The following is a 15,954-nucleotide window of genomic DNA, read 5'->3' as shown; positions in this document are numbered from 1 at the left end:
CCCCCCATAAAAGGAGTGAGGAGGGGAGGGAGAGGGGCCGCAGCTGGGTGAGCTCGGCGGGCCAAGGGTTAAGAGGAACTGAGCTGGATTCCTAGAGAGGACCAGAAATGAAGGTGTCCAAGCCCCGCCCTCCCCAGCCCCTTCCTGTCAAGAGGCAGCTGTTGTCTCCTCGGAGGCGCCTCCTGCAGCGAGTGAGTCTCTCTCTCTCTTCTTGCCTGGGGTGTTTGGGGGGAAGGGGAGGGGGAAGGGGGACCCCCCCAAATCAGGGAGCAGAGGGTCTTCTCTGCAAAGGATCCGGGGGGGGGGGTTTGAATTGAATTTCAGAATTCTAGGGTGGGGAGGGAACCACGAGAGTCACCTAGGCCAAACATGAGCAATGCAGGAATCGCCACTCAAATGCTGGTCAGGATACGGATGAGCGAGACCCATGGCTGCCTTTTGGAGTTCATGGGGGGAAAGGTGGATAGAAATGCCGTGAATAAAGGGAGGGAAGCCAGCCCGTAATTTGGTCCCTGCTTTCCATCGCTTTCCGAGTCATCTTCAAGCGCAGCTTCGCATGGAGGGCATTGCAAATATCCCACCAGAAGCAGAGCATGGAGTCCCCTGGCCACAAAGGGACTGAGGTTGGCACACTAGTGGGATGTTGAAGTGGACACTCAAGGGACTACGTTGGATCCAGAAGTACCCCACGCAGATGTGGGGGTTGCGCTGTGTCACATTATTAAGGACACAGCCACCCTCCTGAATTCCCAGGGCAAATTCCCGGATTAAAACACAACCTTGAAAACAGTTGCAATCACAGAAAGAAGGTAGGTCCTACTTTACACCTGCTTTTGAGTTCTGTCCTTTGACCTCACCCATTTGGCCCTCAGGGTGTTTCCCTGATGAAGTTCTGGCCCTCAGAACAAGGGAAAAAGGACCCCATCTCAGTAGTTTGTCTTGAGGAGGTGGGAACTCCTTGCTATAGCCTGGTTTCCACGTTACACTTGGTACGAATGACTCACTTGTCAATCGCCGTTCTGACTTTATTCCTTGACTGCAAACACTGACAGGCAGGATCTTTTTTTTTTTTTAAAAATGATATTTATTAAGGTTTCAAAGGAGAAAAAAAATTACATAAATAAAAAGAAAAGAAGAGAAGACAAAAATAAAAATAAAAATAAATACAAAATACAGAAAAAAGATAAAAAAATATTTAAAAAGAAAACACATCAATCTTTCCATGCCATATATTTTTGTATTCCAATCCAGTTAGTTAATTCAGCAATTTCTTTCCCTCTTTGTTTTTATCTTAATCCTTTAACTTAATATATTATAACTTTGAGTTCTCACCTGTTAATAATCCATTTTTCATACACCTTTATAACATTGCTGCTTAAACCACTTAACTTCATTCTGACATCATTCTAACATTCATTAATTTTGCAATATTTCTGTAAATAGTCTTTAAATTTCTTCCAATCTTCTTCCACCGACTCTTCTCCCTGGTCTCAGATTCTGCCAGTCATTTCCGCCAATTCCATGTAGTCCATCACCTTCATCTGCCATTCTTCCAGGGTGGGTAGATCTTGTGTCTTCCAATACTTTGCAATAAGTATTCTTGCTGCTGTTGTGGCATACATAAAGAAAGTTCTATCCTTCTTTGGCACCATTTGGCCGACCATGCCCAGGAGAAAGGCCTCTGGTTTCTTCAGAAAGGTATATTTAAATACCCTTTTCATTTCATTATAAATTATCTCCCAGAAAGCCTTAATCCTTGGGCACGTCCACCAAAGGTGAAAGAATGTACCTTCAGTTTCCTTAAGGCAGGATCAACCAGGCTGATTCATTTCACAGAAATCCCTTCACTTGCCTGCACATCTGGGATGGTCATTTTCCTTCTAGGAGGGCAAGAGCATTACTTCTCCTTTCTCTTCTTAAGCAAAGCTCAAAGTCTGGCCAGTGCTGCAGTCCAGCCTTGGTTCCTAGCGAGACTCATCCTCGCTTGCTCAGGGAACATTTTTCTCCTCTTTTTCGTGTTGTGATTTTATAACAGAACAAGGTTTTTTCTTTGTTGGCTTTTCTAGCGCCTCTAATTTGGACGAACAGAACTTGGCAGAGGACCAAGGGGATCTTTCCTGTCTCTTGGAGGCTTCCTGAGAGCGAAGATGGATGAGCAAGACTCAGCTGGCCCTGAAGCAGGAAGACGCCAGGCCATGGAAACGGGGAGCAGTGCAGGATTCTGGGAAAGCTCTGTGCAGAAGATCCTGGGTGAGGAGGACACCCTTCGCTCAGAGGCACAGAGCCGGCAGTTCAGCTGGTTCTGCTATCTGCAAGTCAAAGGACCCCGTGAGGTTTGCAGCCAACTCTATCACTTTTGCCACCAGTGGCTGAAGCCAGAAAGGCACACGAAAGCTGAGATGCTGGACCTGGTGATCTTGGAGCAGTTCCTGGCTGTCCTTCCAGCGGAGATGGAGAGCTGGGTGAGGGAATGCGGAGCGGAGACCAGTTGCCAGGCAGTGGCCCTGGCCGAAGGTTTCCTCCTGAGTCAGGCAGAGGAGAGGAAGCAGGTGGAGAAGAAGCAGGTGAGAGAGACTTTCCTCTGGATGCTCCCAAGGGGCTCCAAGGAGGGAGAAGATCCCTAAATCCCATCCTTTTTTTGGAATGACTTTGGATACCCCTCAAGTTTTTGCCCCAGCCATTCCTTCTCAATCCCTTTGCCACATTCTCTATTACAAATTCTTGTTGCTTTTTCAGGAAAGGGGTCCGTCGGCAGAAATGGGTCCTGATTCCTCTGAGGCAGAGAGGACTTCGATGGACACCAGAGAGAGGCTGCTGGGTAAGGAGGAAGGAGTTTTTCCTCTGTGTGGTCACATTCTGGCAATTCTCAAACTAATCTGCGGGTTCATTCAATATTTTGGGGAGATGTACTTTAGCATAACTAAAATATGAAATGGGGACAAACTCCCAAATGCACCTCTGAGAGAAGCACCATGCACTATTGGCTCCCCACTTCCCTTTGTCTCTCGCAGGTGAAAGAAGGATGCCGGCAAGACCTCCTCCTCCATCTCTTCATCTTGGTGGAGGGGAAGCAGCGGCTGAGGAACCGGAGCAGGTAGGGGGAAGGAGCCATGGGGGGGGAGAATGGGGGGGGGACAGGGGATTCTTAGACAGAACATATCTCTCCCCTCCTCTTGTCACTAGAATTATTCATTATAAATTGTCTTTAGGACATCTGGAGAGTCTTTCCATCCCAGAGCAACACACAGGGAGAGGAGAGATAGATTCTTTCATTTGGCAAACTGAAAAGCTTGCACAGACAAATTGATTTGAATAAAACAATGTGGAGTTCCACCCATTTTCACTAAGATTCATACCCATCATTAAAATACACTATGAAAGAACTCCATTAAAGCATTAAAATAAGCATCAATAATCAGAATGTGCAGCAGATCAATCTGTTTTAAACAATCCAGGCAGGAAGCAAAAGAGCAACGTGCAGGAAATGATTTTTATGCTGCCTAAGAGAAGGATATTATTCTTTCAGAACTCAGGTTCTTTTGAAGATGTCGCTGTTTGTTTTACGGCTGAGGAGTGGGCGTTGCTGGATCCTGCCCAGAGAGCTCTGCATAAGGAGGTTACAGAGGAGAATCGTGGTATCCTGGCCTCTCTCAGTAAGGCTCCTAGTTGGATCATGAGATCTGTTTTGCAATTCCATACATATATCTCTATTGTGATGGAACTCAATAGCGCTGCCTTCAGCAGCTGGGCTTCCAACAAGTCACCTTGAATGGAGGACTGTTTGGTCTGGGAATATACTTCCTCCAATTATGCCTTTCTAAACAGAGATCTTAATTGTCAGGAGTCCCTTTACCTTAAACAGAGATCAGGCTGGTCTGAACTGCCCAAACCTTTTAAAATGAGGCTTCATTCTTATAAAAGGTAAAGGCAGCCTTTTTTAATTGCCAATCGGCTTTTGTTGGTACTGCTTTTTCTTTCCATCTTTGGGTGTATACCATTCAGGCAGCTGTGGTAGCATACATAAACAGGTTTTCCCCCTCATCTTTGCGTACCTTCTCCCTCTTATACCTGAAAGGGAAGCTTCCGGTTTTTAAAAAAGGTTATTTTCAGCATTTTTTTCAACTCATTATAAATCATTTCCCCGAAGACTTTTACTATCTTACAAGAACACAACATGTGAAAAAGGTACCTTCCTTCACTTGACATTCCCAGTAGGCATTTGATTTGGTCTTGTACATTTTAGCTAAGTTACTAGGAGTCAAATGCCATTGATACATCATTTTCCTATAGTGTTCTTTTAACTCATAACATGCTGTAAATTTCAGTTCTCCATTCCACAATATTTCCCATGCTGCCATTTCAATGTTATATCATATATCCATTGCTCAATGTATCATCAGTGATTTGACCTGTTTATCTTTCTGGGTCACCTTCAATGGTAGCCCCACATAGAGCGCATTGCAGTAGTCTAAGCGAGAGATAACTAGAGCATGCACTACTCTGGCCAGACAGTACACAGGCAGGCAGGTAGGGTCTCAGCCTGCGTACCAGGTGGAGCTGATAAACAGCTGCCCTGGACACAGAATTAACCTGCACCTCCATGGAAAGCTGAGAGTCCAAAATGACTCCCAGGCTGCGCACCTGGTCCTTCAGGGGCACAGTTAGCCCATTCAGGACCAGAGAGTCCTCCACACCCGCCCGCCTCCTGTCCCCCCAAAAGAGTACTTCTGTCTTGTCAGGATTAAACCTCAATCTGTTAGCCGCCATCCATCCTCCAACCGCCTCCAGGCACTCACACAGGACCTTCACCGCCTTCACTGGTTCTGATTTGAAAGAGAGGTAGAGCTGGGTGTCATCTGCATACTGATGAACACCCAGCCCAAACCCCCTGATGATCTCTCTCAGTGGCTGCATATAGATGTTGAAAATCCGTATCTCTTTGTTGCAGGTGGTGATGAATTAGAAATTAAGAACCAGCGAATCCATGACAAAATCCACACAGTGGAGAACCCCTATCAATATGTGGAGTGTGGAGAGAGCTCTCATTCCTTATCCCATCCAAGAAGTCCTACTGGGAAGAAAAAGCATCAGTGCTTGGAATGTGGGAAGAGCTTCCGTCAGAGGGCCCATCTCACGGCCCATCAAATGAGTCATAAAGGAGAGAAACCTTATCAGTGCTTGGAATGTGGGAAGAGCTTCAGTAAGAAGGCCTATGTCACTTCCCATCAAAGAATTCATACAAGGGAGAAACCCTACCAGTGCTTGCACTGTGGGAAGAGCTTCAATCAGAGGTCCCATCTCACTATCCATGAGAGAATTCATACAAGGGAGAAACCATATCAGTGCTTGGAATGTGGAAAGCGCTTCAGTCAGAGGTCCCATCTCACTACCCATCAAATAATTCATACAGGGGAGAAACCGTTTCAGTGCTTGGAATGCGGGAAGAGCTTCAGTTCAAAGGCCTATGTAACTTCCCATCAAAAAATCCATACAAGGGAGAAACCCTATCAGTGCTTGCATTGTGGAAAGATTCACTCAGAAAGGAAGTCTCACTTCCCATCAAAGAACTCATACCTGGGAGAGAGTCCACATAAATGCTTGGAATGTGGAGAGAGTTTTAGTCAGGAGTCCTTTCTCACTTCCCATCAAAGAACTCACAGCAGGGAGAATCAGAATCCCCTTGAATCATTGGATTGTATGGTGAGTCATCTTCTCCAACCCCCTGCAGTGAAGGATATTCAACAAAAGAATTCCTAACAGATGGCCACCCAACCTTTTCTTAAAATCCTTCAATTCAAGAAGAGTCCACCACCACCTGAACTTGTTTGTTCCACAGTCAAACAGTTCTTGCTGTCAGAAAGTTTTTCCCGATGTTTCATCAGATTCCCCTACTTGTATCTTGAATGCATTGCTGTGTCCTTCCACCGGAACAGAAAAAAGCAAGTTTGCTCACTCTTCCATGGCACAGCCCTTTCGATGTTGGAAGATGTCTATCACATCTCCTTCTCCATCTCCTTTTCTCCATAATAAACATCCCGGCGCCCTCAACCATTTCTCCAAAGTCTTGGTTTCCAGAACCTTGATCCCCTTGGTCTCCCTCCTCTGCACCCATTCCAGCTTGTCAGGGATGAAGCAGATCCAGAACTCTGGTTCAAAAGGTTTGGCCCCAGAAGCATCAAAGCCATTGTGGAGACTCAATGTGTGCAACACAACATTCCTGCATTGCGGGGGGTTGGAGTGGAAGACCCTTGGGGTTCCTGCCAACGGTATGATTAGATGATTCTGTGTTGATGCAGCCTAGAATGGCATCAGCTTTTTATTTTGCTGCTGCATCTCACTGTTGACTCACTACAAACTTGTGGCCTACTGAGAGCCCTTGATCATTTTCCAATACAGTGGTACCTCGGGTTAAGAACTTAATTCGTTCTAGAGGTCTGTTCTTAACCTGAAACTGTTCTTAACCTGAGGTACCACTTTAGCTAATGGGGCCTCCCGCTGCTGCCGCTGCACGATTTCTGTTCTCATCTTGAAGCAAAGTTCTTAACCCAAGGTAATATTTCTGGGTAAGCGGAGTCTGTAACCTGAAGCGTCTGTAACTCAAGGTACCACTGTATATGCATGTTATTCCTTCCTATGTGCAGAACCTGATATTTGTCCCTACTGAAATTCATTTATTGCATTCAAATATCCCCTTTCCCCCCAAGGTTCTCCCCCTCTTCTTTTAATACTAACAATAACCTTGTGAGGTTGGTCAGAATGTGAAGCAGTGCCTGGTCCCCAAGGACACCTGGTGAGCATCAGGGCCAAGTAGGAATTTGAACCCAGGTCTGCCAAGTCATACTCTGACACTAACCACTATACCACCCTAGCTCTGTCATAAGACTCAGAAATTGTGCATGCGTGCACTTTCGCTTCACGTTTAGGTACAGGTCCTTGTACTTAAAAGTTCTGTACACATGTGTCAAAACAATAATATAGTGGTGCATTTAAGGTACTGTTAGCTAGGGGGGCAGAAAGGGTGAGTAACCATCTACAGTAGTACCTTGGTTCTCAAACTTTATCCATTCTGGAAGTCCGTTCCCAAACCAAAGCATTCCAACACCAAGATGCGCTTTCCCATAGAAAGTAATGCAAAGTGGATTAATCTGTTGCAGACTTAAAAAAACAACAAGCGAAAACAGCAATTTAACATGAATTTTCCTACTAGCGACACCACTGATCCATAAAATGAAAGCACTAAATCGTGTACTGCAGTCACACAATCAATCAGTAACTGAACTGGGTTCCACACAGTCACACCCACAAAAAAGAGCCGCAAAAATAAATAGCAAAAACAGGACAGACCTCAGCATAACACTCAAAATGAAACTGGGGAACTCAAAATGGAAGTGGGGCACTCAAATCAGAAGCGTAACGCTCGAAACAGAGCATGTTTGGCTTCCGAAAAATGTTCACAAACCGGAACACTTCCTTCCTTGTGGGTTCCAAGTTGTTTGAGGACCAAGGCGTGTGAGAACCAAGGTACCACTGTATGTCTTTTCAAATGTGATTGTGGGAAGATGGTTATTCTTTTGTATTGATTCTTGCTTTTATTATGTATTTTGTGTTTTTATTTTGTATTTTTATGCTGTGAAGCACTCTGAGATCTTCTGGTGAAAGTCATTATACGAATGTAATAAATTAAATGGCAAAGTAGTCATAAACAATAAATAAAACTTTAGAATACACAACCAGACTGAGGAATACCTGCCTAAATCACGAGAAGTTCTAAAATATACAAAAACCTACAGCTACAACCCCACCCCCAAACCTGCTAAACCCAAGTCTCTGTTCAGCGGCTCCAGCTTTTGTAGCTGGAGTCAGTCTGGACTCTGCTAGGCCACATAGGGAAAGGCCTGCAAGGCAGGAGAAGGTCTTAGAGGACTCACAGCCAGGATGGTCTCTGTCCTCATCCGCAGTCTCAGCTGCTGTAGCTGGAGTCCATTTGTACATCCATCCCCCTGGACCAAAGGATTAAAAGGACAGAAAAGGAGATTGCACGAATTACTGGGACTCCCTTGGAAGCTGACAGACTCTCCTTCCTTGGAGGTCTTTAAACAGATGACCATCCGTCGTGGATGCTTCAGCTGAGATTCCTGCATTGCAGGAGGAGGTGCGACTAGATGACCCTGGGGGTCCCCCCCCGATTCCCCATTGGGGTTTCCCCCTTCCAGCTGCCCCTCCTGCTGCTGTTTCCAAGGGAGGGAGCAGCTCAGCTCGCCAGCCAAGAGGGGCCCCCAAATCCTCCCTGGCGGGGATGGCGAGCCTCCTGCTTTGGAGAGGGAGAGAAGGGGTGCACGGCAGGCCAAGGGTTAAGAGGAGCGGAGCTGCCTTCCTAGAGCGGACAGGAAAAGGAGGCGAAGGCGGCTGGTCCTCCCGAGCCCAAGCCCCGCCCTCCGCAGCGCCTTCCTTGCTGGAGAGGAAGGGATCTGCCCGCTCTCTTCTGGGATCTGGTGAGCCTCCTCTCCCTTCCCCAGAGGGTGCATTGGGGAGAAGGGGAGGGGCGGAGGGGGTTTTCCCAATCCACGCAGCGTGGGACCCCCCCTCCCCCATGCACGGTCAAAGGTGGAACCGTTCAGGGAGGGGGAGGGTTCCTCATCCATCTTGGGGGCGGAGGAGCAGCAGCAGCAGCTGTGGCAGCAGCTCAGGTTGGGGGCAGGAGCCTTGTGGGGGAAGAGGCGGAGGGGTGGGGCAGCCCGATCACCCTGGTCGCCCTCCTTTGAACACCTCCCAGCTTGCCAATATCCTTCCTAAATTGTGGGGCCCACAACTCCAGGAGGGGTCTGCCCAGGGCAGAAGAGAGTGGTGCTGTGAATCCCCTTGATCTGTACTCTAGACGTCTGTGGATGCAGCCTACAATCTACAAAACCCCCTATGTTCTCCATCTTACACTTGGGTAGCTGGTTCCCCCTGCCTAAGTGAAGAATCTTACATTTGTCCCTCTGGAAATTCCTCAGTGACATCTGTACTTCCTCTAAGGTCCATCTTGAGTTAGAAAGGCAGTGTATCACGTCTTGAGAGAAGCGTCATGCACTCCTGGCTTCCCACTTACCTTTGTCTCTCGCAGGTGACAGGAGATTGCCAGCAAGACCTCCTCATCCATCTTTTCTGGAACCAGCTCAGGTAGGGGAAAGCGGTTTTGTGGGGAAAGAGGCGGAGGGGTGGGGCAGCCAGGGGGCCTCTGGAGTCCCAGGAATCTCTCGCCTCTTCCTCTTGGCTTCTGTCAAAACAGCCCTTAACAAAGACTGACAATGTTATCGAAGAAGGTTTACGTGCTAAGAATAAGCAACCTCCACCTCACCTTAATTCTCCTTCTGAATGTCATTACCGTTATTTATCAATTGTTGCAGCCTTATTTGTCTATTTATTGTGAAATCCTAAAATACGCTTCTCAACAGTTTACCAACCATTAAAAAACCCCACAGTAACCAGGACTAAGGCTGGGCCATAACTGCTTTTCAACATCTAAGGTACCGCCAGCTAAACACCACACTAGGGTGATATATCACAATATTGGAAAGGAGCCCATTTCAAAGCAGCAATGGGTGAGGCAGGCGGGCGAACTCTCACCCACTGCCTTGAGACAGGCAAGGGGGACTGGTGAGGCTCAGCTGGGGGGCAGGAGGGCTTCTTTGGGTCTTCTCGCTCCCCAGCTGAGCAAGCCCCATGTCCCACTGGTGCGCATCCAGGCCTAACCAGGATTCGCCTAACCAGCCCCATCCGTTTCCCCAGCATCTGCACATTGTCCCGCATGTGCTCCTTGAAGTTCACCTTGGGGCATTGGGAGAACCATGCACACAACAGACAATAAAATAATTACATTAAGATGTTAAAAGAAGCAAAACAATCCCATTAAAACAGGGCGGTACTTAACAGGCAGGAAACGAAAAAACTCCCCACAATTCATAGAGGATAATCTTCATACTGGTTAAGAGGAAGACCTTTCTCTCTCTCTTTTTAAAGAGTTCACTGTCCTTTGAAGACGTCGCTGTTTGTTTCCTGTGTGAGCAGTGGGCATTGCTGGATCCTGATTAGAGAGCTCTGCAAAGGGAAGTTATAGTCGAGAATTGTGGGATCATGGCCTCTCTGGGTAAGGCTGTCTGATGAAACTTAATATCTGTTTTGAAATTCCATACATATATGTGGTGAACCTCCCAGATTTTGATGGATTTTGACAGCGCCACCTACAGCATCTGGGATTCTCACACCCACACAATTTACCTTGAATGGAGGCTACTGAATGTTTTGCCTGCCAATATTCTTCCACCACTTATGCCTTTTTAAACAAGGATCAGGCTGGTGTGAACTGCCCAGGCCTTTTTTTAAAGCAGGCTTCAGAGTGGTTATGGAAGTGGACGTAGCTTCTGTTCTTTTTTATTATTATTATTGAAAGCTTTCAACATACAATGCAACAAAAACCAAACTAATGTAAATATAGAGAAGAAAACAACAGAAACGAAAAAGAGAGAAAATTTAAGTATCATAAAAACGGAGTAGGAGAAGATGGAACCAGGTAATGCCTTCTTAAGAGGCATTAATGCTTTATATAAGGAACAATGGACAAAGATTATAATAAACAATGTTGTCTCAGAGAAATGTAACATTAGGAAAGGAAAAAGACAATGGTGCCCACTCTCTCTGTTATTATTTATCCTTACCTTAGAAATGTTACTGCAAAATGTTAGGAATAATGACAAAAATAGGGGAATAAAAGTCGGCAAACAAAATTATAAAACAAAAGATGATATTGTCTTAACCCTGGAAGAACCTCTAGAAGGTATATTAGAGTTATTAAAGGAGGTAATTGAATTTGGAAAATTGGCGGGTTTTAAAATAAATAAAGATAAAACCAAAATGTTAGTTAAAAACATGGGTAACCAAGCTAAAATGAATTTAGGGAAAATTACCGGCTGGGAAATAGAGAAAAAAGTGAAGTGTTTAGGAATGTGGGTATCGACAAAGGATCATATTGTCTATAATGATATCAATGCGAAAACTTTTGGGGGGGAATTAAAAAGATTTAGATACGTGAGACAGAATGCAATGGGGAGAATCTTGGCAATAATATTCTCCCAAAAATTCTATTTTTATTCCAAACAATCCCAATACTTAATGACACACAATGCCTAAAAGATTGACAAAAAAGACCTGTTTAAGTTTATTCGGAGGGGGAATAAACGTAGGATAAAACATAAGATTCTCATTGATAGAAAAGACAGAGGAGGGTCTGCACTCCCATATTTGGAATTGTATTTTGAAGCTGCCTGCCTGTGTTGGATAAAAGACTAGATACTGCTGGAAAACACACAGCTCCTAGACTTGGAGGGTCACGATGTCAAACACAGCTGGCATGCTTGAATCTGGTATGGCAAAGTGGGAAGACGAAAAACCTTCACCAACCATGTTATTAGAAAAAACTTAATTTAGGGCGTGGCAAAAATACAAAAAAGAAAACACTTTCAGGAATTGGGGGCTCCATTTCTTGCTGAGGCTCTAATCCATTTCTCTCTTTGCTGCAGATGGTGATGAATCAGAAATGAAGAACAAGGGAGACCGTGATGAAATCCCCACAGAGGAGAAACCAAGTAAATATTTGGAATGTGGAAAGAGCTTTAGTCAAAGCCCCCATTCAGGTTCCCAAAAAAGGACTCCCACTGGGAAGAAAGCCTACCAGTGCTTGGACTGTGGGAAGAGCTTCAATCAGAGGGGTCATCTCACTATCCATGAAAGAATTCATACAGGGGAGAAACCATATAAGTGCTTGGAATGTGGGAAGAGCTTTAGTTACAGGTGCAGCCTTAGTTCCCATCAAAGAATTCACACAGGGGAGAAACCTTATCAGTGCATGGAATGTGGAAAGAGGTTTATTCGGGGGGAACAACTCATGGTCCACCAAAGAATTCATACAGGGGAGAAACCTTTTCAGTGCTTGGAGTGTGGAAAGAGCTTTAGTCAAAGTGCCACTCTCACTTCCCATCAAAGAATTCATACAAGAGAAAAACCTTATCAGTGTTTGGAATGTGGGCAGAGCTTCAACTGGAAATATAATCTCACTTCCCATCAAAGAATTCATAGAAGAGAAAAACCTTATCAGTGCTTAGAATGTGGGCAGAGTTTCAGGGAAAGCGCCAAGCTCACTTCCCATCAAAGAATTCATACAGGGGAGAAACCCTATAAGTGCTTGGAATGTGGAAAGAGCTTTAAACAGAAGGGAGGTCTAACTTCCCATCAAATAATTCATACAGGGGAGAAACCATTTCAGTGTAGGGAATGTGGGAGGAGATTCACTCATAGTGGCAATCTCACTTCCCATGAAAGAACACATACCTGGGAGAGCCCATATAAATGCTTGGAATGTGGAAGAAGTTTTAGTCAGGACTCCTATCTCATTTCCCATCAAATAATTCATACAGGGGCAAGACCATATAAATGCTTGGAATGTGGAAAGAGTTTTAGTCAGCAGTCCTATCTTACTTCCCATCAAAGAACTCACAGCGGGGAGAATCACAGTCTCCCAGAATCATTGAATTGTTGCATTGGATTGGATGGTGAGGGTCGTCTTCTCCAGACCCCTGCAATGAAGGATATTCAACAAAAGAATTCATGACAGATGGCAATCCAGTCTTTGCCTTAAAACCTTCAATTCAAGAAGAGTCCACCAGAAAAGTCTGCCAGAAGAGTACTGCCAGAAAATTCTGCCTGATGTTTAATCAGATTCTCCCTACTTGTATCTTGAATGCATTGGTGTGGGTCCTTCCCACGAAAAAGCAAGTTTGCTTGGTTTGGGTCCTTTCACTGGAGCAGGAGAAAGCAAGCTTGCTCCCTCTTCCATGGCACAGCTCTTTAGATATTGGAAGACAGCTTTCAGATCTCCTTCTCAATCTTCTCTTCTCCATGATAAACATCCCCATCTCCCTCAACTGTTCCTCATTAGGCTTGGTTTCCAGACCCTTGATCGCCTTGGTCTCCCTCCTCTGCACCCATTCCAGCTCATCAGGGTTGAAGCTCACTCAGAATCAGGCACAAAAGGTTTGGCCCCAGAGACATCAAAGCCATTGTGGAGATAAAAGAAGCATCTTGCAAAAGGGATGGAGGTAATCCAAAATGCACCATCCGTAGTGAAGTGCATTAACTGCGTTACTGAGAGGAAGCTGAAACCTCCTTTCCCGCCATGTTTGCAACATATCTTTCCTGCATTTCAAGGGGTTTGACTAAAGGACCCTCTGTGCTCCTTCCAACTCTACTGCGCTATGATTCTCTTATCCTGTCTTGATGCAGCTTAGAATAGCATTAGCCTTTCTTTGTTGGTGCTTCACTCTGCTGACATAAGAGCCCTAGGTGCTTTTTATGTGTACTACTGGCTAGCTAGTTGTCCCTCATCTTATATTTGTGCAGCTGGTTGTGCCTGCCTAAATGCGCATCCTGACATATTGAAATTCATTAATTGCATTCCTATAACACCCTGTCCTTGAAGGTGCTGTTACACGGTTCTTCCCTATCTCATTTAATGCTGACTATATAATCCTGTGAGGTAAGTTTGGTTGTGAAGCAGTTCCTGGCCTCCAAGGTCACACAGTGAGCTTCATGGCTGAGTGGGGATTTGAGCCCAGGTCTGCCAGGTCATAGTCCAGCACTCTAACCACTATATCACACTAGCTCTATAATGAAACTCTCAGAAAGTGTGCATGCATTTTTTATTTTTATATTGCATTTTTACACCATGAATCGCCCTGAGATCTTTGAATGAAGGGTGGTATAACATTTTACAAACAGCCAAATAAATAGATAAAATTAAAGTCGTTAGAAATAACTCATAAAAAATACACAACCAAACTGAAGAATAGCCACATAAATCACAAGAAGATGTAAAATAAAGATACAAATACCAACCTCAGAACGCCCGACCATACCTCCTAAGTCCAAGGGTTTATTCAGCAGCCTCAGCTTTTGTAGCTGGAGTCAGTCCGTCCACCAGTCACTCTAGGGCCTACTCTTCCAGGCCACTTGTGAAAAGGCCTACAAGGCAGGGAGCAGGTCTTCCGGGACTCACGGCCAAGATGGTATCTGGCCTTTTCAATAGAGACACTTGGAGTGGGGAGTGAGGGGGTAGTAGCAGGGTTGGTTAGAGCAGTAAAATAGGAACAGCATAATAATGCCCCTTGTTTCAGTTTTAATAAAGTAAAAAAAAGGAACAGGAACATCTGAAAGCACATGCTTATGTACACAAAGTTACCTTGAACTTCTTGTTTATTATTTAATAAATCAGTTACACTCCAGACGCATCATTCCTTGGTATGTTGGTTGTGAAGTGTTCAGATAAGAGTCATGGGGGTGGCAGCGGGAAGAAAGGGGGGTTTGGTGGAAGACCCAGTAAAGACTGAGCTCACAGCTGGGCCCCTTGAATACAGTGGGAAGGTAGCGCAGGAGGGTGTGGGCACTGCCAGAGCGAAGGTGGTAGCGGCACAACATGGGGAGATAAACGCAGCCTCTGCATCTGAAGTGTTCAAAATGCTTCATAAAAAGAAACTCTTACAACATACCTGTGAAGTGAACTGGTAGCATTACCCCAATAATGCTACTGTTGCTTCACTGTCTTCTAGTTATGGCAGGTGTTGCAGTTAAATACTCTTGAAACAGCCCCACTGTTAGAGGAAGGGGGTCCCCCCACCGCCCCCCGTTTCCAAGGGAGGGAGCAGCTCAGCTCGCAGCCAAGAGGCGCCCCCCCATCCTCCTGCTTTGGAGAGGGAGAGAAGGGGTGCACGGCAGGCCAAGGGTTAAGAGGAGCGGAGCTGCCTTCCTAGAGCGGACAGGAAAGGAAGGCGAAGCTGGCCGGTCCTCCCGCGCCCAAGCCCCTCCCTCCGCAGCGCCTTCCTTCCGGCTCTCTGCTCCGCCTCTTCCGGGGTCTGGTGGGGAGAAGGGGAGGGTGCGTTGGGGGGTCTTCCCAATCCATGCAGCGTGGGACCCCCCCCCCCATGCACGGTCAAGGGGAAGGACCCAGGTAAGTCCAGTCCAAGGGGATGATGGGGTGCGGCGCTCATCCTGATTGGCGGGAGCCGGCCCTTGTCAGGTGACCAGCAGGACTAACCCGCTTCTGTCCCGCAGCGGGACACCGCGCCGAGGGCCACAGCGCACGGGGTTTCCCTTCCTGCTGCAGCGGTACCTACTGATCTATTGCACTTGCATGCTTTCGAACTGCTGGGTTGGCAGGAGCTGGGACCTCCCTCCCTTCTGCTGTGTCAAACCACCGACCTCACGATCAGCAGCCACAAGAGGCTCAGTGGTTTAGACCACAAGGGTCCTCTAGTCCAGTGTTTCCCAGCCTTGGGTCTCCAGGTGTTTTTGGACTACAATTCCCATCATCTCCGACCACTGATCTTGCTAGTTAGGGGTGATGGGAGTTGTAGTTCAAAAAACAGTTGGAGACCCCAGGTTGGGAAACACTGCTCTACTCTAACCCTGTGCAATGCAGAAATTTCCACTAAAATGTTGGGCGAAATGGGTAGGGGGTAGACCCAGGGCCATCTTAAGCATATCCGACACAGTGGTGCAAAGATCCCTCCGGCACCACCCCATTTTGACCTTTTTAAAGGGGGGGAACCCAAAGTTGACCTTTTTTAGGAAAGGCTGCTCCCACCCTCGCATGCAGCCGGACATCGGCTGCCGTGGTGAGATCGTGGTGTGGGGCTGGGCAGCCAGGCGCAATGGGGGCGGCACGGGAGGCAGGCAGGGGTCTCGTTCGGGCAGGGACAGGCGAAGCGAGTCTGCATTGCTGCAGCAGAGAAGCACACTCGCTCAGCCACAGTCTCACCATCCTTGCTTGGGGAGGAACGGGCGGGGGGAGCATGACAAGGTTCGTGTGAAGGAGTGCCAAGGTGGTGGGGGCAGCGGAAGGAGGCAGGCTCCGTGCAAGGTGGT

At 46.6% G+C, this 15,954-nt stretch overlaps 2 protein-coding genes and 1 long non-coding RNA gene across 7 annotated transcripts in view; 2 read left to right on the top strand and 1 right to left on the bottom strand.

Moving 5' to 3' along the window:
• The first annotated feature begins 96 nt into the window (after window positions 1–96).
• On the top strand, window positions 97–6,048 carry LOC308461000 (zinc finger protein with KRAB and SCAN domains 4-like). Of its 2 annotated transcripts, none has more exons than XM_080977570.1 (6): window positions 97–191; window positions 2,067–2,549; window positions 2,737–2,818; window positions 3,012–3,094; window positions 3,527–3,653; window positions 4,949–6,048. In XM_080977570.1, exons 2-6 carry the CDS (start codon window positions 2,148–2,150, stop codon window positions 5,755–5,757), a joined length of 1,503 nt encoding a protein of 500 aa, XP_080833696.1. In that variant the 5' UTR covers window positions 97–191; window positions 2,067–2,147; the 3' UTR covers window positions 5,758–6,048. The 2 variants fall into 2 exon arrangements, with proteins under 2 accessions (XP_080833696.1, XP_080833695.1); XM_080977569.1 differs by having other exon boundaries at window positions 2,067–2,564.
• A 1,114-nt stretch (window positions 6,049–7,162) lies between these two features.
• On the bottom strand, window positions 7,163–9,149 carry LOC308461017. Its single transcript, XR_013978774.1, has 2 exons — window positions 9,092–9,149; window positions 7,163–8,000 (listed from the first exon to the last, which is right to left on the bottom strand). It is a non-coding gene; the product is annotated as an uncharacterized lncRNA (long non-coding RNA).
• LOC308460996 (uncharacterized protein) overlaps window positions 7,996–15,954 on the top strand; it is a 33,762-nt gene continuing 25,803 nt past the window's right edge. For 3 of the 4 annotated variants that reach the window (XM_080977556.1, XM_080977555.1, XM_080977557.1), the window contains exon 1: window positions 7,996–8,492. In XM_080977556.1, the coding sequence (XP_080833682.1) occupies window positions 8,297–8,492 (196 nt within the window). In that variant the 5' untranslated portion in view covers window positions 7,996–8,296. Of the gene's footprint in view, window positions 8,493–8,538; window positions 8,605–15,024; window positions 15,038–15,954 lie in introns of those variants that run through there. The other variant, XM_080977554.1, reaches the window with a different exon arrangement.

Source organism: Podarcis pityusensis, assembly GCF_964106645.2.
Source record: "Podarcis pityusensis genome assembly, chromosome: 13".
NCBI classification, from domain to species: domain Eukaryota; kingdom Metazoa; phylum Chordata; class Lepidosauria; order Squamata; family Lacertidae; genus Podarcis; species Podarcis pityusensis.
The sequence above is the reverse complement of the archived record's forward strand: the minus strand, read 5'-3'. Positions and strand labels throughout refer to the sequence as shown.